At 42.1% G+C, this 20,511-nt stretch overlaps 1 protein-coding gene across 1 annotated transcript; it reads left to right on the top strand.

The window, feature by feature from the left end:
• Positions 1–6,001: 6,001 nt before the first annotated feature.
• LOC106565198 (WD repeat-containing protein 1) lies at positions 6,002–20,511 on the top strand. The gene is made up of 15 exons (XM_014132057.2): positions 6,002–6,226; positions 6,951–7,072; positions 7,327–7,417; positions 7,690–7,837; positions 8,551–8,731; positions 11,918–11,995; positions 12,949–13,029; positions 15,983–16,216; positions 16,734–16,821; positions 17,221–17,377; positions 17,810–17,897; positions 18,071–18,181; positions 18,477–18,650; positions 18,891–19,035; positions 19,599–20,511. The coding sequence occupies exons 1-15, from the start codon at positions 6,211–6,213 to the stop codon at positions 19,703–19,705; spliced, it is 1,821 nt and encodes a 606-aa protein (XP_013987532.1). The 5' UTR covers positions 6,002–6,210; the 3' UTR covers positions 19,706–20,511.

The following is a 20,511-nucleotide window of genomic DNA, read 5'->3' as shown; positions in this document are numbered from 1 at the left end:
TCTTTAAATTCTTCTTCTATGATATCATGGTGGTCTGCAAACAAATGTGTAAAGTGCATGCCACCATCTACTGTGCTGGAATGTACGATCAATCATGATCTGCCCAATTCTGTACTACCATGAAAATTAAAAACCAAATAAATCCCTAATAACTTCTACAACACCCTCCCCCAAAACCCTCCCCAACCCCCCTACCCAATTAAACTTGATCTATATCACGCTGAAACACTCCACCGTTAGGATTGTTCAGCATGTCAACCATTTAAACCATAGCCACGGGAAGTACGGGTGCTGAGGGTGCTGCAGCACCCCCTGAAAAATCGGAATTAAAATATTTTAAAATATAAATATATACAGCTCTGGAAATAATTAAGAGACCACTGCAACATTATCAGTCTCTTTGATTTTACTATTTCTAGGTATGTGTTTGGGTAAAATTAATATATTTGTTTTATTCTATAAACTACTGACAACATTTCTCCCAAATTCCAAATAAAAATATTCTCATTTAGAGCATTTATTTTCAGAAAATGACAACTGGTCAAAATAACAAAAAAGATGCAGTGTTGTCAGACCTTGAATAATGCAAAGAAAATAAGTTAATATTCATTTTTAAAACAACAACACTGATGTTTTAACTTAGAAAGAGTTCAGAAAGCAATATTTCCAAGGAGTAATGTTAGACTCCTTTAATCCATTATTAGGCTAGGGGATCCCTCATCCGCATTGGAATGTGCTGGGTACCAAAAGGGATGAAATCTTGGTAAACAACAGTTGTGGATTAACAGTGAAATGCTTACTTACGGACCATTCTCAACAATGCAGAGAGAAAGAAAATAGAAAAAAATAGAGAAGTAATAACACAAAATAATAAATACTCAATGGGTAATGATAACTTGGCTATATACATGGGATACAAGATAATTGAGGTAGATATGTACATATAACTAGGAATAAAGTGACTAGGCAACAAAATAGATAATAAACAGTAGCAGCAGTTTATGAGTCAAAAAAAGTTAGTGCAAAAAGTGTCAATGCAGATAGTTAACCAAATAGCTGCCTGGACTATTTAAATAACTATTTAGCAGTCTTGTGTTTTGGGGATAGAAGCTGTTGAGGGTCCTGTTGGTTCCAGACTTGGTGCATCGGTAACATTTGCCATGCGGTAACAGAGAGAACATTCTATGACTTGGGTGGCTTGAGTCTTTTCTGGGCCTTCCTCTGACATTGCCTGGTATAGAGATCCTGGATGGCGGGGAGCTCACCCCAGTGATGTACTGGGCTGTACACACTACCCTCAGTATCACCTTGCAGTTGCCTTACCAAGCAGTGATGCAGCCAGTCAAGATGCTCTCAATGGTGCTGCTGTAGAACTCTTTGAGGATCTGAGGGCCCATGCCAAATCTTTTCAGCCTCCTGACGGGGAAGAGGTGTTGTCATGCCCTCTTCAAGTCTGTATTGGTGGTGTGTGTGGACCATGATAGATCCTTAGTGATGTGGATACCAAGGAACTTGAAGCTCTCAACCTGCTCCACTACAGCACCGTCGACATGAATGGGGGCATGCTCGGCCCTCCGTTTCCTGTAGTCCAAGATCAGCTCCTTTGTCTTGCTGACGTTGAGGGAGAGGCTGTTGTCCTGGCACCAAACTGCCAGGTCTCTGACCTAGGCCCTATAGACGGTCACATCGTTGTTGGTGATCAGGCCCACCACCGTTGTGTCGTTGGCAAACTTAATTATAGTGTTGGAGTCGTGCACGGCCACATAGTTGTGGGTGAACAGGGAGTACAGAGGGGACTAAACTTGCACCCCTGAGAGGTTCCCGTGTTGTCAGTGTGGCAGATGTGTTGTTGCCTACTCTCACCACCTTGGGGCGGCCCGTCAGGAAGTCCAGGATCCAGTTGCAGAGGGAGGTGTTTAGTCCCAGGCTCCTTAGCTTAGTGATGAGCATGGAGAGCACTATAGTGTTGAACACTGAGCTGTACTCAATGAACAGCATTCTCACATAGGTGTTCATCTTGTCCAGGTGGGAGAGTACAATAGAGATTGCGTCATCTGTGGATCTGTTGGGGGCGCTAGGCGAATCGGAGTGGGTCTGGGATGATGGTGTTTTTGTCAGCCATGACTAGCCTTTCAAAGAAATTAATGGCTACAGATGTGAGTGCTATGGGGCGATAGCCTTTAGACAGGTTACCTTGGCGTTCTTGGGCACAGGGACTATGTTGGTCTGCTTGAAACATATAGGTATTACATACTGGGTCAGGGAGAGGATAGAAAATGTCAGTGAAGACACTTGCCAGCTGGTCAGTGCATACTCTGAGCATGCATTACATTTACATTTTACATTTAAGTCATTTAGCAGACGCTCTTATCCAGAGCGACTTACAAATTGGTGCATTCACCTTATGATATCCAGTGGAACAACCACTTTACAATAGTGCATCTAAATCTTTTAAGGGGGGGGGTTAGAAGGATTACTTTATCCTATCCTAGGTATTCCTTAAAGAGGTGGGGTTTCAGGTGTCTCCGGAAGGTGGTGATTGACTCCGCTGTCCTGGCGTCGTGAGGGAGCTTGTTCCACCATTGGGGTGCCAGAGCAGCGAACAGTTTTGACTGGGCTGAGCGGGAACTGTGCTTCCTCAGAGGTAGGGAGGCGAGCAGGCCAGAGGTGGATGAACGCAGTGCCCTTGTTTGGGTGTAGGGCCTGATCAGAGCCTGAAGGTACGGAGGTGCCGTTCCCCTCACAGCTCCGTAGGCAAGCACCATGGTCTTGTAGCGGATGCGAGCTTCAACTGGAAGCCAGTGGAGAGAACGGAGGAGCGGGGTGACGTGAGAGAACTTGGGAAGGTTGAACACCAGACGGGCTGCGGCGTTCTGGATGAGTTGTAGGGGTTTAATGGCACAAGCAGGGAGCCCAGCCAACAGCGAGTTGCAGTAATCCAGACGGGAGATGACAAGTGCCTGGATTAGGACCTGCGCCGCTTCCTGTGTGAGGCAGGGTCGTACTCTGCGAATGTTGTAGAGCATGAACCTACAGGATCGGGTCACCGCCTTGATGTTAGTGGAGAACGACAGGGTGTTGTCCAGGGTCACGCCAAGGTTCTTAGCACTCTGGGAGGACGACACAATGGAGTTGTCAACCGTGATGGCGAGATCATGGAGCGGGCAGTCCTTCCCCGGGAGGAAGAGCAGCTCCATCTTGCCGAGGTTCAGCTTGAGATGGTGATCCGTCATCCACACTGATAAGTCTGCCAGACATGCAGAGATGCGATTCGCCACCTGGTTATCAGAAGGGGGAAAGGAGAAGATTAATTGTGTGTCGTCTGCATAGCAATGATAGGAGACCATGTGAGGATATGACAGAGCCAAGTGACTTGGTGTATAGCGAGAATAGGAGAGGGCCTAGAACAGAGCCCTGGGGGACACCAGTGGTGAGAGCACGTGGTGCGGAGACAGATTCTCGCCACGCCACCTGGTAGGAGCGACCTGTCAGGTAGGACGCAATCCAAGCGTGGGCCGCGCCAGAGATGCCCAACTCGGAGAGGGTGGAGAGGAGGATCTGATGGTTCACAGTATCAAAGGCAGCAGATAGGTCTAGAAGGATGAGAGCAGAGGAGAGAGAGTTAGCTTTAGCAGTGCGGAGAGCCTCCGTGACACAGAGAAGCATCCTGGTAATCTGTCTGGCCCTGCGGCCTTGTGAATGTTAACCTATGGAGAGCGTGATCACACAGTCGTCCAGAACAGCTGTCGCTCTCATGCATGGTTCAGTGTTGCATGCCTCGAAGCGAGCATAGAAGGCATTAACTTGCCACACTCGATGAGAGTCAGAGCCGGCATAGTAGGATTCGATTTTAGTCCTGTATTGGCGCATTGCCTGTTTGATGGCTCATCAAAGGTCGTAGCGGGATTTCTTATGTGTCCGGATTAGTGTCTCTCTCCTTGAAAGCGGCAGCTCTAGCCTTTAACCTCTTACATCTAGACGTTCCGCTAGCGGAACACCTGCTCCAATATCCAATGATAGGCGTGGCGCGAATGACAAATTCCTCAAAAATACAAAAACTTCCATTTTTCAAACATATGACTATTTTACAGCATTTTAAAGACAAGACTCTCCTTTATCTAACCACACTGTCCGATTTCAAAAAGGCTTTACAGCGAAAGCAAAACATTAGATTATGTCAGCAGAGTACCCAGCCAGAAATAATCAGACACCCATTTTTCAAGCTAGCATATAATGTCACAAAAAAACAAAACCACAGCTAAATGCAGCACTAACCTTTGATGATCTTCATCAGATGACACACCTAGGACATTATGTTATACAATACATGCATGTTTTGTTCAATCAAGTTCATATTTATATCAAAAACCAGCTTTTTACATTAGCATGTGACGTTCAGAACTAGCATACCCCCCGCAAACCTCCGGTGAATTTACTAAATTACTCACGATAAACGTTCACAAAAAACATAACAATTATTTTAAGAATTATAGATACAGAACTCCTTTGTGCAATCGAGGTGTCCGATTTTAAAATAGCTTTTCGGTGAAAGCACATTTTGCAATATTCTGAGTAGATAGCCCAGCCATCACGGCTAGCTATTTAGACACCCACCAAGTTTAGCCCTGACCAAACTCCGATTTACTATTAGAAAAGTTTGATTACCTTTGGTGTTCTTCGTCAGAATGCACTCCCAGGACTGCTACTTCAATAACAAATGTTGGTTTGGTTCAAAATAATCCATTGTTATATCCAAATAGCTGCATTTTGTTCGTGCATTCAAGACACTATCCGAAGTGTAAATAAGGGTCACGAGCACGACGCATTTCGTGACAAAAAAATTCTAAATATTCCATTACCGTACTTCGAAGCATGTCAACCGCTGTTTAAAATCAATTTTTATGCCATTTTTCACGTAAAAAAGCGATAATATTCCGACCGGGAAAGCGTGTATACGTACAAAGAGAGAGAAAATAAAAGCATGGGATCCCCTCGTGCACGAGCCTGAGTTTCATAGTACTGTGACCGGCCACTATCCAAACACGCTACTTTTTTTCAGCCAGAGCCTGCAAAGCCACGATTCAGCTTTTTGCCGCCTTCTGAGAGCCCATGGGAGCTGTAGGAAGTGTCACGTAACAGCAGAGATCCCCTGTAATGGATAGAGATAATCAAGAAGGGCAAGAAATGGTCAGACAGGGCACTTCCTGTAAGGAATCTTCTCAGGTTTTGGCCTGCCAAATGAGTTCTGTTATACTCACAGACACCATTCAAACAGTTTTAGAAACTTTGGAGTGTTTTCGATCCAAAGCTAATAATTATATGCATATTCTAGTTTCTGGGCAGGAGTAATAATCAGATTAAATCGGGTACGTTTTTTATCCGGACGTGAAAATACTGCCCCCTAGCCATAACAGGTTAACTCAGTGCGGATGTTGCCTGTAATCCATGGCTTCTGGTTGGGATATGTATGTACGGTCACTGTGGGGAGGACATCGTCATGCACTTATTAATGAAGCCGGTGACTAATGTGGTAAACTCCTCAATGTCATCAGATAAATCCCGGGACATATCCCAGTCTGTGCTAGCAAAACAGTCCTGTAGCTTAGCATCCGCTTCATCGGACCACTTCTGTATTGGTACTTCCTGTTTGAGTCTGCTTATAAATTGGAATCAGGAGGCTAGAGATATGGTCAGATTTGCAAAATGGAGGGTGAGCTTTGTATGTGTTTCTGTGTGTGGAGTAAAGGTGAACTAGAGTTGTTTTTGCCTCTAGTTGCACAGGTGACACGTTGGTAGAAATGTGTTAAAATGGATTTCAGTTTTCCTTCATTAACATCACCGGCCACTAATATACCTGGGAATCCCCCATCCCCACACCCAATGCTGATAGCTGCTTAACATTTTAAAGTAGTTATTTTTACCTATTTGTCATCACATCATCCTCTAACATCTGGGGCAAAGTGTCTTATATTTACCTTGTTGGGTATCTTCTTAAACTACACTATTCAAGCAAACGTCATTTCCTCAATAGGCAAGTGATCGCAAGTCAGCAGCTGCTCGCGTCGGAGTTTACTATATATGGGCAAGGCCAGGCATACCGAGAGTGGCGTTTGCTTCCGTGTTTGTGCGATTAGCAGTCTAGACTAGCCGGTGGATCATAGAGGTTTGGTGTTTCATTCATTCGGAGGAATTAATACAAAATCAGCGAACATGTCATATGAATTGAGTAAGTCGTTTAATTTATTTTGCTTTTTGAAACAATATATAATAAAGATGGGCCTTTAATCGCTTCCTCAGAACAAATTAAGTGCTTCACTGGAGAAACAGCTAGCTAGCTAGCGTGCTACGTGTATATTGCACAAACCTCGCCCAATTTGCATTTTCAATCACGTTTCTTGTCTTGAAATCCGTCACACCGCTGCCAAGATTCCTGTGTATAAATAGCTACGTATTCGTAATTGAGGTGATTTTCCTCTTATTGGATGGAGCTTGAAAGTGAACCTACTCGGTTTTGAAATTGCCATACGAAACATGCAACGCAATATGACAATTCACAGAATGTGGGTCGTTGTGCGTGCTTTTAGCAAATATATTACAGTCGCGCGCATAGTTTACATTTTTTACATTGACCAACTAAAAGCAGAGGTAGATGTCGGCCTATTTAGTCTTTATGTGTCAGACTGCTATTTACAATATGTGACTTGCCTAGTTAAAGGTTAAAAAATAAATACATATGCATTTCAATGACCTGGCGTATTTGCATAATACAAGCTATAGTGTAATTCAGTTTATTAGTTAATTTGAAGTACAGTTTTGCTTTGTCCGTTTTTACAACCACTTATCGCTGTGTGAGTTATTTACCAACCAAATAGGTCAATGCCTAGACTAACCTGTACCATGCCTATAATCAGATCGCAATAATAACACACTTTTCCGTGTCATTCACACAGAGCATGTGTTTGCCAGCCTCCCGCAGATGGAACGAGGAGTCGCCAAAGTCCTAGGTGGCGATCCCAAAGGCAACAACTTCCTCTATACCAATGGAAAGAGCGTCATAATCAGGAACATTAACGTAATTATTTCAATCCAATCAACGCATCACCTGACACATTGTTGACGGCTGATAACCTTAAACTCATAGGCCTATATCAGCGTGTGTTCATGTAGAGTAAAATTTGTGATCTGGGCTGCCTGGTCAGATTTATTATAGGATGTTACCTCTTCCCCAGTCTATATTGCAGCTGTGTGCATTTTAAAAAGTATTCTTGGGATGGCTGGTGTGAGACAACCTGTACTAATGTTAGAGTTCTGCTTAATCTCTGACAGAACCCTGCCATAGCTGATATCTACACTGAGCACCCTCATCAGGTTACTGTCGCCAAGTACGCCCCCAGTGGCTTCTACATTGCTTCTGGAGGTAGCTATGGGTTATCATGTCTTATCATGCTTCAGATGCCAAGAAACGGGAAAGCTTTTCCAATTCACTCGCATCTCTTCTGTCAGTGGATTTGGCGTCTTCATTGTGAATGGTGAAAAGACCAGCTATAGATGTTTTGCATGTACCTAGAGTCATCTCATGCATGTTTATTCTGTGGATATTATGTAATTTGCATAACGCCAAATGGTCGTAGATCAATTTCATGGCAGTGATGCCAAATCTGCAACGATCAAATGTAATGTTTCCTACAGATGTGTCTGGTAAGATCCGTATCTGGGACACTACCCAGAAGGAACACCTGCTGAAGTATGAGTACCAGCCTTTCGGGGGGAAAATCAAGGACATCGCATGGACTGAGGACAGCAAAAGGATCGCTTGTGTGGGAGAGGGACGTGAGAAGTGAGTCTATAGGGCCTAGTGCAGGACAGGGACATGGAGCCTGCACACTTTTCTTCCAAATAAGCTCACAGGTTTTGCTAACAGTGCAGTATGTACACATTGGTCAACAATTGTGTGAGCTTTAGGTCAGCAGTCATCAACACGTCACCTGGAGAGTTACAGGGTGTGCAGGCTTTTGTTCCACATCAGCATTAAAACACCTGATTTGAATTTGAGAACCTGAGTCAGGGTTGTGTTCATTAGAAATAAGACATTGTTTTGAAACAGATCCCAATAATAATGCTTATTTTTGGTTAAGGTGATAGAAGGATACATTTTTTTTAATTTTTATAGAAACTATGTTCTCTGAACACATCCCAGCATGTTGGTTCTTGGCTGGAACAAAAGCTTACCTCTCTTGAAACAGTTGTGGCCACCCCTGTTCTTAAAGTGAACATCCCAGTATCTGATACATTCAATATTCCAGTATGTGACATATCATGTTTTTGACTTAAAAAATATATATATTAAAAAAAAAAAATTGAGATATTTGGGACATGAATACTTATTACTTTTTTCTCCCCTAAAATGACTTTTTCTTATTGGATATTGGGAACTTCGCAATCACCCGTGCGCTTGTGAATGACTTGTTTAGATTTGATTTTGGCTCTCTTGATGAATGTTTTGTAATTTCCTGTCTCACTTTAAAAATAAAAAATCTTTCTTCCTCCCAGGTTTGGGGCTGTGTTCCTGTGGGACACTGGCTCCTCTGTGGGAGAGATCTCAGGCCACTCCAAAGTCATCAACAGCGTGGATATCAAGCAGACTCGCCCCTATCGTCTGATCTCCGGAAGCGATGACAATTGTGGAGCCTTCTTTGAGGGACCACCTTTCAAGTTTAAGTTCTCAATCACAGTGAGTGTGTGTTGTGAGGTTCCCGAGAAAATATTGGAATTGGTTCTCAATGTCCATCAGTGTGTGTGTGGTTGGGAGGGACTTGTCTGTAGGTCTCTAACTGTTGTCCTGACTACTGACTTTTGATACTATAGGCCAGATTCACTTGGGGGGGAGAGAGAAGGGAACGTAAATAGACCCTAATTTCCTCTTATGTACTTCTTTCCATGCATAGCTGACCGTTAACTTAAGCAAGGGAATAGCATGGTATTCACCCGCTATTCGTTTGTGGAGTAGATCAAATAAAGGTTTGGCAGAGACGCCGTATTCTGAACTTAATTCCACCACCTTTACACATGAGGAAACCATGAATAAGCTCTAGCGAACCGACCTGTTCCAAGTGGAAGAAGCATCCCATCTACTTAATTTTTCCCCGATAGAAATACCACCACTCTCCATGCACTGTAATTTACAACTTGATAAGAGCAGGTAAATGATTCATCTGTTTGGACAAGGGAATTGTAAATATAAATTACACTTGTTTTTACACTGAACAAATATATAAAATGTAACAATTTCAAAGATTTTACTGAGTTACAGTTCATATAAGGAAATTCGCTAGGGCCTAATCTATGGATTTCACATGACTGGGAATACATATATGCATTTGTTGTTCACAGATACCTTAATTCAAATGGTGTGACCATCATTTCTGTTGCATAGAGTTGATCAGGCTGTTGGTGGCCTGTGGAATGTTGTCTCACTGCAGGCAATGGAAGAACTGGGACATTTTCAGCTTCCAGGAATTGTCTACAGATCCTTGCGACATGGGGCCGTGCATGATGCTGAAACATGAGGTGATGAATGGCACGACAATGGGCCTGAGGATCTCGTCACGGTATCACTATGCATTAAAATTGATAAAATGCAATTGTTCGTTGTCTGTAGCGTATGCCTGCCCATACCATAACCCCACCGCCACTGGGACACTCTGTTCACAACGTTGACATCAGCAAACCGCTCGCCCACACGACGCCATACACGCTGTCTGCCATCTGACCGGTACAGTTGAAACCAGGATTAATCTGCGAAGAGCACACTTATCCAATGTGCCAGGTGAGCATTTTGCCCGTTGACGTTGGTTACGACGTCGAACTGCAGTCAATACCCTGGTGAGGACGATGAGCTTCCCTGAGATGGTTTCTGGCAGTTTGTGCAGGTGAAGAAGCCGGATGTGGAGGTCCTGGGCTGCTGTGGTTACACGTGGTCTGCGGTTGTGAGCCCTGTTGGACATACTACCAAATTCTCTGTAAATGATGTTTGAGGTGGCTTATGGTAGTGAAATTAACATGCAGTTGTCTAGCAACAGCTCTGGTGGACATTCCTGCAGACAGCATGTCAATTTGAGACATTTGTGACAAATGCACATTTTAGAGTGGCCCTTTATTGTCCCCAGTACAAGGTGCACCTGTGTAATGATCATGCTTCTTGATATGCCACACATGTGGATGTACGTTTCCTAAGTCTGAATTGGCCCCTTGGTGTTTGTCCTATGGCCGGGTTACCCCTGTTGTGAATACTTGTATACATTTGTTGACCATGGAAGGCATCAAGTCTACTTTGGTTTCTTGTAAAAGAGAGGAGATATACTTTGTTAACTTCATTTGTTTTGCTGCTGCTAGAATTAGTCTGGTCAAATGTTTTTATTTCTGATGTCTAAAGGGTTCCAGAACAGAAACCAAAAGCCTTCTCCATTTGTTGTGTACATATAGAGATGTGGTCAACATATAGAGATGCGGTCAACATATAGAGATGTGGTCAAGGGGAGTACTCTCGTCTTGGGCCTATGCATTTATATTATTGGCTACTTTTTTGAGTGGTTCTCAGTTTGTTCCACTCTGCTTTCACAGTATTGTTTTATTTTTGTGTGTACAATCACATGTTACATAGTCCACAACCCCCTTTAAAATCTGTATTTGTGAACAGCATTTCTACATTTTCAAAAAGGGAAGTACAGTCTACTACCAACTTATTCAGTAAAAAACATTTTGGTGCATTATGCCTACCAAACACTACCGGTCTTGGAGCAGTCATCGTTTAGCTATTATTATTATTATTATTATTATTATTATTTTTTTCATTTCCCCCAACTGCCCTTTAGCAAGAAAGCTGTCTGTTTGGACTTGGCTTTGCAACAGGCTACCACCAATCACTGTTGTCTTGGATCACATCCATATACATTCAGTGCTTACACATCCCAATTTGACTACCGTAGGGTAGCTTGGCAACAGATCTGGTGAGAGGGGAGATGACCCTAATAAAATAAATGCTTTTGTTTATTTTGGGCAGAGCTAAGTGTCATGCTTTGGCTTGGAGTGTGTATTCACAAATCATGGCAAGCCTTGCAATGAGCTGAACATTAAACAAACACACTCACTGTTAATGTCTGTTTACCCCCATGCTGTAATTATTCTTTAAGCATTGTCCGCACATCACTTCTGCTGTAGATGGTAGTGCTGAACACTGTACCATTTTCTCTGTTAGTTAGGACTCTAAGGGATACCCCTTTCAGTGATATAAAAATAGGCCTTGGTTGTGGTTTCAATAGTCAACCCGGACAAGATGTGTTGTCAGAATGCTGCGTCTGTCTGTAAATGTTTCTCAAACCTGATTCATCTAACCAGCATGCACTCCTAGATGGAGGCATCTTAAGAGCATTGCGTTTAGAGCAAGTGCTTTGGCAATTCACGATTGCTGAAAACATTTGTATTTGGAAATGTTCATGCCATTCTGAGCCGCGTGTAGTTCCTTGACATGAGGCTTATGTGATCTAGCAGATGGGTGTCATTGCAGGTTGAAAAGGGAGCCTTATGAAATGAAACAGATTTCTCTGAATTTCCCATAGGGTTCTCCAGAAGTAGGTTGTCCCTTCTGTGTGTATATTCTCTTTTAAAAGAGAAGGGGGTGGCTGTTCCAGAAAGTTGGACCAATGAGTAAGCTGCTTGAAATAGACTTAAACTTGACAAGGTATAATTGACTTGGCGACAACCAATATACAAATGTAGCCCTCTTAAATCAACCAGAAAATCCAGAGTTATATTTTACTTTTTATTTTTTTAAGTTAGTTGGCTTACTTTCTAATCCTGCTTTTTGGAATGGCCTGAAGTGTCTAACAATCTCTCCTTATCCCGCTCTACCCCATCCTAGGACCACAGCAGGTTTGTCAACTGCGTGCGTTTCTCTCCAGACGGGAACCGCTTTTGTACGGCTGGCGCTGACGGTCAGGTGAGTACGTGAGCTGCTCCAGGGTCAGGTACCCAGCATCACTAAGGTTGTCTCAAACTGATGCTAGAGCATTGACGGCATGTCTTAATTGTTAGAAACAGTTTTTGTCATGCCTAATATAGGAACTGAGTAATATATTGTCATTGGAGTATTTTTGTACATAAGAATTGTGGATGCTACCAAGATTCTGGATGATAATGATGACTGGGGAAGTTAGAGGCACAAAGATCTTAACACCCCCCCCCCAAAATAAATGATAACTGCCCCTGTTATTGTTAATGGTAAGCATGTTTTGTTGTAGCCTGTAACTTTCTCACTTGTCATTATTCATGATTTTTCTTAGGATAATGATTTAGCCATGTTCATAAACATCTACTCACTCAGAACTCAAATTACTTCAGTTACTATTTGGCAAAACAAAACCCAAAACAAACCGCAAATGCAGCCGAGTTTATAGAGTCAAAAGCTTGATGCTGTCATAGCGTGCAAGGAATATGGGACCAAATACTGAACTATTGATTACTTTACACTAAGTGAATTTGTCAAATACTTATGACTTCTTCAAATGGGGGGGACTAGATGCATCAAGTGCTCTCATTTCTAAATGCTAAAACAGATGTATGGAAATATCAAATAAAAGATGACCTTCTGTACTTTTGCCTCATATGAATAATTTGATCTCAAATCCAAAATGCTGGAGTATAGAGCCCCATTAAATAAAATGTAGCTTCACTGTCCAAATACATATGATTTTGAGTAGTTCTAGTTTAGTTTAGTGGAGGGGAGTAAGAGTACAGTAGGAAACATCTGTGAATTGGCACATTTTGTCATACATTTCAGTGAAGCCACAATTGCTGACTGTAGGGCATTAGTAGTCACGTGTTTCTTCCTGATGGTGAATGGAAGCAATTTTACCGTACATTGCTGGTTCTTACTCGTTACTGTTTTCCTAGATCTTCCTGTACGACGGAAAGACTGGTGAGAAGATTTGCGCTCTGGGCGGAGCCAAGGCCCACGAGGGAGGAGTCTATGCCGTAAGTACCTCGCAGGCTTCCGTATCGTTTTTATTTTCCACGTCAACTTTCAACTCTGACTTGTGGTTTGAAACATGTAGGCACTGGGTTTTTACTCTAGCCTTCTGAGAATGGGAACTTGTATGTCATTTTTTTTTTCCTTCAGCATAACTTGTCAGGCTCCAATGATGAGGGGGTGAACACCCAGTCCAGATTAAAGTGGCCATGTAGTCTTCCAGAGGGGCTTGAATGTAAACAAGCTAAATGGATGCTTTCCTTTTCAAATTAGAAGTGCAATCTATTCCTGTGAAAAGACCTACTTTCATTTCTCCCTAAGAAATTATTTTGTTGTGTACCCCAACAATGCTTTTTTTATTTATTTTTTAATTCCATGATTGTTTTTGAATTACCCTTTTTTATTTGAACAGATTCTTGAATCGTTGGTAAATGTACAACTTTGCTATTTAAATCATCTGAGAAAGGTATTTTGAATATAAACCAAATCAGGGTTTAGGCCTGGGCATAGCACCATTACAGCAACCACTGTAGTTAATGAGCTTGTCAATGCTGTAGACACTAAAAACACTGCATTGATTGTGGACCTGTCAAAAGCTTAATACTGTTGATCATGCTATTTTATTGAATGAGTTGTCCTTTAACCATGAAAAGGCATGCCTGAGTTCTGACGCCCATCTTAGTGACAGAACTCAGGCCATTGTGATTGATGTAGTTAAATCTGAATTTAAGTACAAAAAAAGTGTACCACAGGGGTTGAGCGTCACTATTTATATAAAAACCATTGGTCAATCTGTTAAAAATTGTAAACTTCATCTATATGCTGATGATACCAGTATGTATGCTATTGACCTGACCGTAGATCTGGCTCTGTTAAAACTGATCAGATTTTATAGCTATGAAGGAATTCCTTGTTGATTTAAAAGTTGTGCTTAATACAGGCAAAATTAAATGCATGTTTTTAAACTCTCGTAGTTCATCTGAAACCTTACATGTTCACTCAGATGGTTCTCCAAATGAACGTGTTCCCGCATATACATACTTACGCATTTGGATTAATATGGATAAAACGTCACATTTCTTTTTTTTAAATTAACTGGTTATTTAAAGTTGGAAGCAGATTATTCAGTTAACCTTATCTGTTCTTGATTATGTGATATTTATCAAAGCACAGCTGCTACTACCATAGTGCCCTTCGTTTAGTTACAGTTGACAGTTTTGATACCTATCGTGTCATCCTGCAACAAAAAGGTTGGCTGGACTTCGCTAAAGACCCGTAGTTCTCTACATTAGGCCCCTTTTGTTTACAAGGCCCTACTTCATGAACTTCGTCTTATCTAACACTGCTGTTGAAGTATAGACACACCCGAGTTGCATAACCCATTCACAGGATTGGTTAACTCTTTAGGTTCCTACGGTCTCCACTGAGCTAGGTAAAGCTGCTTTTAGTTGTGATGCACTGTATTGCTGGAACAAAATTTAAATACATTTCATCTTGATGATATACACACACACATACTTTTTATGGGGGGATAGAATGTCAATATTTATGTTGTGTGTGTGTATATACAGGGCACATTTGTAAAATTTGCATGCATACTGGTACAGTAGGAAACATACTGGTATCGTCAGCATATAGATGAAGTTTACCATTTTTAACAGATTGACCAATGGTTTTTATATAAATAGTGACGCTCAACCCCTGTGGTACACTTTTTTTGTACTTAAATTCAGATTTAACTACATCAATCACAATGGCCTGAGTTCTGTCACTAAGATGGGCGTCAGAACTCAGGCATGCCTTTTCATGGTTAAAGGACAACTCATTCAATAAAATAGCATGATCAACAGTATTAAGCTTTTGACAGGTCCACAATCAATGCAGTGTTTTTAGTGTCTACAGCATTGACAAGCTCATTAACTACAGTGGTTGCTGTAATGGTGCTATGCCCAGGCCTAAACCCTGATTTGGTTTATATTCAAAATACCTTTCTCAGATGATTTAAATAGCAAAGTTGTACATTTACCAAGGATTCAAGAATCTTACACAAGGAAGCCTTGAAATGGAGCAACGATTTAAGATCACTACTATCCCCGCCCTTATGGAGTAGCACGAGCTCATTCCTATACTTCTTGAGTATTTCCTGATCACAATGTTAAATAAAGAATGTGGGTTATTGAGTCAACAATGATGGGCACTGCACACTTAAACAGACCAGGATCAAGTTTGTCGGCCCATGTGGGTTTCTCGTCTATTGCTAGCAAAGCATCCAGGACTTATTTTTCTGTAAATAGTCCAAGCTTAGTTTAAATAGTCCCCTATCAGCGTCCAGACCAATAATCACAATGATAGGCTTAAGTTCTTTCAAAGAGAGCCCGCTGAAATAAAATGGAGGTTTTTAATGCATCAATGATGGCTTTTTCTGTAATGAGGCCAGCGTCTGAATTCATTTGTTTTGGCGGAGGAAGTAGAACCCTCTAGGGATTTGACAGTTTTCCAAATTTGCATTTTTATTTTTTTATTTAGCCGGGTTCCCATTACAATCCGAAAGAGCGGTTACATAATAATCAGGTTTAGCCTTTCTGATTTGTCTTACACAAGGATTCCTCATTTGCTTAAACTTGCCAGTCTGAGCCTAAGCATGTGTTCCTGTCCTTGACCCAAGCATCATCTCTTGGTAGATAAATAAACATAATTACTGATCTTATCACTGGCACACAGTCACTTAACACACACGACATTGTATACATATTTGTGGATTAATTTACTTCTACTCGATGCCTCCTTTTTGTATTTGAAGTTTTTGAGCAAGGAAAATTGTCACGCTTTCCCAGCTTATACCACAAGAGAAACCGTCGCTGAACAGTCTTTCTGCTGAAAGCACTGTGATAACCGACAGTGATTCGACGCCTCCGATCTGTGACCCTGCATCCACTCCTTCCCTCTGTTCTCCTCCAGGTGAGCTGGAGCCCTGACAGCTCCCAGCTCATCTCTGCCTCGGGCGACAAGACGGTGAAGCTGTGGGACGTAGGCACCAGCACGGCCCTCACCACCTTCAACATAGGTGCCGACGTCATGGACCAGCAGCTGGGCTGCCTGTGGCAGAAGGACCACCTGCTCAGCGTCTCCCTGTCTGGCTACATCAACTACCTGGACAAGAGCAACCCCGACCGGCCGCTCCGCACCATCAAGGTCAGCCCAACGCTTCTTTAACACTACACGATTTTTCAGAATGTTATATGTTCATAGTGTGAAATCAGCTTAAAGGCGTCGGATGGAGGGGTTAAGATTAGGGTGTTCTTTTGAACTCTTTAGACGCAACTGGCAGGCTTTATCTCCTGATATTGACGGACCACCCAGAAACGGTCCTTTAGCAGATTTATTTACGTGATAAGCACTCTATGAACATAATCTGTATCCTGATCACCAAATCGTCCTTTAACAAATGATTCTCATGCCACTTGTTGCTCAACACATGCACATAGCTCAGTGACAGGACAGGAAATGGCATACAAGTGGTTCTCGGCAGTCACCAAAATTCAATAGTTAATTTGACAGTTTTCTGGAGAACGCTAAAAGATTTCTCATTGATTTGAAATGCTGAAATCGTGCCAAAATTGAAAGTGTCACAACTGATGGTTTTGTGTCAAACTGAATGAATGTTCTTCTCCACTAATCATTTGATGACTCTTTATCATGTGCCTTACAGGGTCACAGCAAATCCATTCAGTCCTTGACGGTTCACAAAAACGGGGGGCGTTCTTACATCTACTCGGGCAGCCATGACGGCCACATCAATATCCTTTCACTGGGAGGAGGCCATGCTGTGTCAACACTGAGGCCTATTAACGATGAGCGGCGCTTTCCGCTGAGTCAATTTCCCCTGAGTGAATGGGAATTATATAACGGGATCTGGTTGGCATTTGGAACATGAGGCTCATAAATACCCTGCAAAGTTCTAATAGTAAAGGCCTTGTGTATGCAGAATCCAAAAGCATGATTGGCACTTATGAAATCTAATAGCCATTTCTGCATATGTCCCATAGCTGCTGCTGATGCCATGGTCTCGGGTAGGTTAGCAGGTGGCCCACACCGCTGTTATGGTTTTATGGTCCCTTGCGTTTAAGTTAAGCCCATGAGACCTGCGCCACTGCCCTCTCCTGGTCTGTCAGATGATCCTTAACCGTGGCCTCCACATTACTGGGACGCGGAGACCGGGGAGAACAACGACTTCTCAGGGAAGGGCCACAGCAACCTGGTCACCAAGATGGCTGTGGACGATGCTGACCAGCTGGTGACCTGCAGCATGGACGACACGGTTCGCTTCACCAGCGTGACCAAGAAAGAGTACAGGTGGGTCCAGACGCGATCGACTTTAAGGTAGAATACCAGAAGTGCACTTGGCGTATTTTTTTTTTGTATTTTTTTTTTTTTTTTGGGGGACTTATCCTGATATGAGAAATACATTTCACCAAATTCTTGAACGGCTTCCTATGGAATATTTTTAAGTTATCTGTAGTTAGGGTAGCTTTGTTTTAAAAATGTTTCACTTATTCTCATTGGGCAAGCTCCAGCAGTTTTGATGTCATACATTATGTTCATTCATAAAACTGAGCAACATTTATATTTGACACATCCTTTGATGCGCCGTTACATTTTATTAAAAAAAAGTTAAGTACACGTTAATAGGGATCTATTGACAGACATTGGGTGAAAAATCAGAGAACTTAAAGGTCCATGTTTAATGGAAAAATGATTCAATGGTACTTTGTTGTTTTTTGGCAGTGCTTCCAACCTGGTAAAGATGGATGTCCAACCTAAACATGTGTCAGTAGCAGCAGGGGGGCTCGCTTTGGCTGTGTGCATCGGACAGGTAACCAAGTCAACTCCTCCTGATGTGTGCCCACTCATGTCATTCAGGCGTCATGGTTGGAGTGTTGTAGTCAGCGTCGGAGGGTTAAAATGAATTTAACTGACTCTCAGAATGGGGCTGTGGCTTGTCTGTGCTTGATAATGTTAATATTGACTGTGTGGGATGGTTCTCAGGTGGTGTTTTTGAAGGACAAGAAGAAGGTGTTCACGCTGGACAGTCTGGACTACGAGCCGGAGGCAGGAGCAATCCACCCAGGGGGCAGCACTGCGGCAGTGGGCGGGGCAGTAAGTCTCCCTATAGAAACTTCATTTGAACTAGGATTGTTATATTGTGGTGTTGGATCAGAAAAAATCGAATTTGAAGATCTATTGGAAGATGTCCTGTCATATTTTGTCAAGCAGTCTGTTATGTTTACATACTTGCATCAGGTGCACAATTAATCATTGCTATAAAATTCTTCAGAATGTACTTAAAACTGCATGTCGAAGTTATTTAGGTGTGGTTCAGCTCGAACTACAATACATTTCTCCCCTTGTCATTGGCATTTCTCTTTGCCACCTCTCGCTCTCCTCCTGGCAGGATGGAAAGGTCCGCTTGTATTCTGTCCAAGGCAACACTCTGAAGGACGAGGGGAAGAGTGTGGAGGCCAAGGGGCCAGTCACCGACATGGCCTACTCCAAAGATGGCGCCTACCTGGCCGTCACTGACGAGAAGAAGGTCGTCACAGTCTTCACAGTGGCAGACAATTACTCGGTACGCAGCCTCTCGCATATCCCTCTGACGCAAACTTTGCCAAAACAAGCCTCATTAACGTGTCCTTCCGTATTCGCTGTCCTAAATGCTAGAATTATAAACGTGTTTATAATAAATATATTCCTAAAGCCCAATGAACAGCAAATGCCATTTGTGTTTAGGAATGTCGTGTGGAGTAGACTTTTTTTTTATTTTCCATGGTGGATTCTGCATCCATTTCTGTTTGTCTCCCTCCAACAGGTCAAAAATGATTTTTATGGGCACCACGCAAAAGTGGTCACCCTGGCCTGGTCTCCCGACAATGAGCACTTTGCCAGTGGTGGGATGGACATGATGGTCTATGTTTGGACAGTGAATGATGCAGACAAGAGACTGAAGATCCCAGGTGAGTGCCAAAATAGTATTCAGTGAGCCCCTGTGTAACCATATCCAGATATTTCAAACCAGCACTATGGAAACTGAAGGTTTTGAATGGATACGCTCTCCACATCTCCTTTCTGTAGGAAACATTTAGAGCTGGTAGCTGAATCTAACCTTTTGTGTAGGTACTTAGCTTTTGTTGTCCAGACAAAAAGCTAACATAAAAAAAAAAAAACATTTTTCAGTGCCTCTGACAAATGACAAAGCATCTTAGATTTTTATTACCATTGCTGATGAATCTTGCATAATTTCTCAAATGTCCCCGAAATGAATTATATTCACCACCACTGGATGGCAGTCAGGAAGGAATAATGCTGTCTTCTACAGGAAGACATTCAAAATGCTCACACTTTTCAGTGGAAAACCAAACTCTACTTTTTAGCAGTAACACATACTGTATATGCAATCCCAATTCTAAAATGTTAGTCATATGACGTCTTTTGCATATATATATATATATATATATATTTTTTTTTTTCTATATTTTTTCTGTCTCACTGAAATGACTGTTCTCCCATCCCTTTCCAGATGCCCACAGGTTGCACCACGTCAGTGGCCTGGCCTGGATAGATGAGCACACTCTAGTGACCACCTCCCATGACGCCAGCGTCAAGCAGTGGACTCTTAAATTCTGATCGTCACAAGACTGGATCATTAGGGACAAGGACTACTGTAGACCTCTCTCTCCCTTTTACTTTCTGTATCTAATTGATGGTCTCTTGTCAGCAACCCCTGAAATAGTCAGTCTGTCATTGTAGGGAAAAGCTCCTATTTAAAACAAAGTCCCAATGCTGTTTTATTCTTTTGAAGCTTCTAAATGATTAACTAATCCATGAACAAAGAAAAGGACCCAAATAGCAGCGCTTGATCTCTTGAGCTTTTCTGATCAAGCGAACCAATTTTAAGATCAACATTCCAGAGGCAACAACAGCCTTATCTCAGTTCAAACTGAAATGCCTGTCCTGTGTGGTTGGAGGGTCATTTCATCTCAACTCAGGGAATTAAATGAAATTCAATTTATGAATTGAATTAAGTCCCTATTGAAAATAATGGAGGTATATTTTGGTTACAATCCTGAATGGCGTTGAGAATGAATGGCCCTCCGACTGTGCTTGCCTGTTAGTTTATGTTACCATTTGTATGGGGGTGGGTATTTAGTTCTCTCGTTTTTCTTTGACTCCATAATTTGTTGTAATTCACAATTTCTAGTTGGAACAAATATGGTTGGTAGAGCAATAATAGGAACTTTAAACAACAAAGAAATGAATCATGTATTCAAAGAAGCTCCTGTACTGTTGCCGTGTGTTTTGCCTCACGATGCTCCCATGTCTCACTTTTTATTACATATTATTTTGATGCTTCCACTTTTTTTTTCTTTTCTAAGGGTGGATATGATTCATAATATTAATGACAAAAATAAATTTTTATGCATTTTTAGCAA

This window comes from Salmo salar, chromosome ssa12, assembly GCF_905237065.1.
Source record: "Salmo salar chromosome ssa12, Ssal_v3.1, whole genome shotgun sequence".
Taxonomy (NCBI): Eukaryota; Metazoa; Chordata; class Actinopteri; order Salmoniformes; family Salmonidae; genus Salmo; species Salmo salar.
This window is presented reverse-complemented; position numbering and strand designations above follow the sequence as displayed.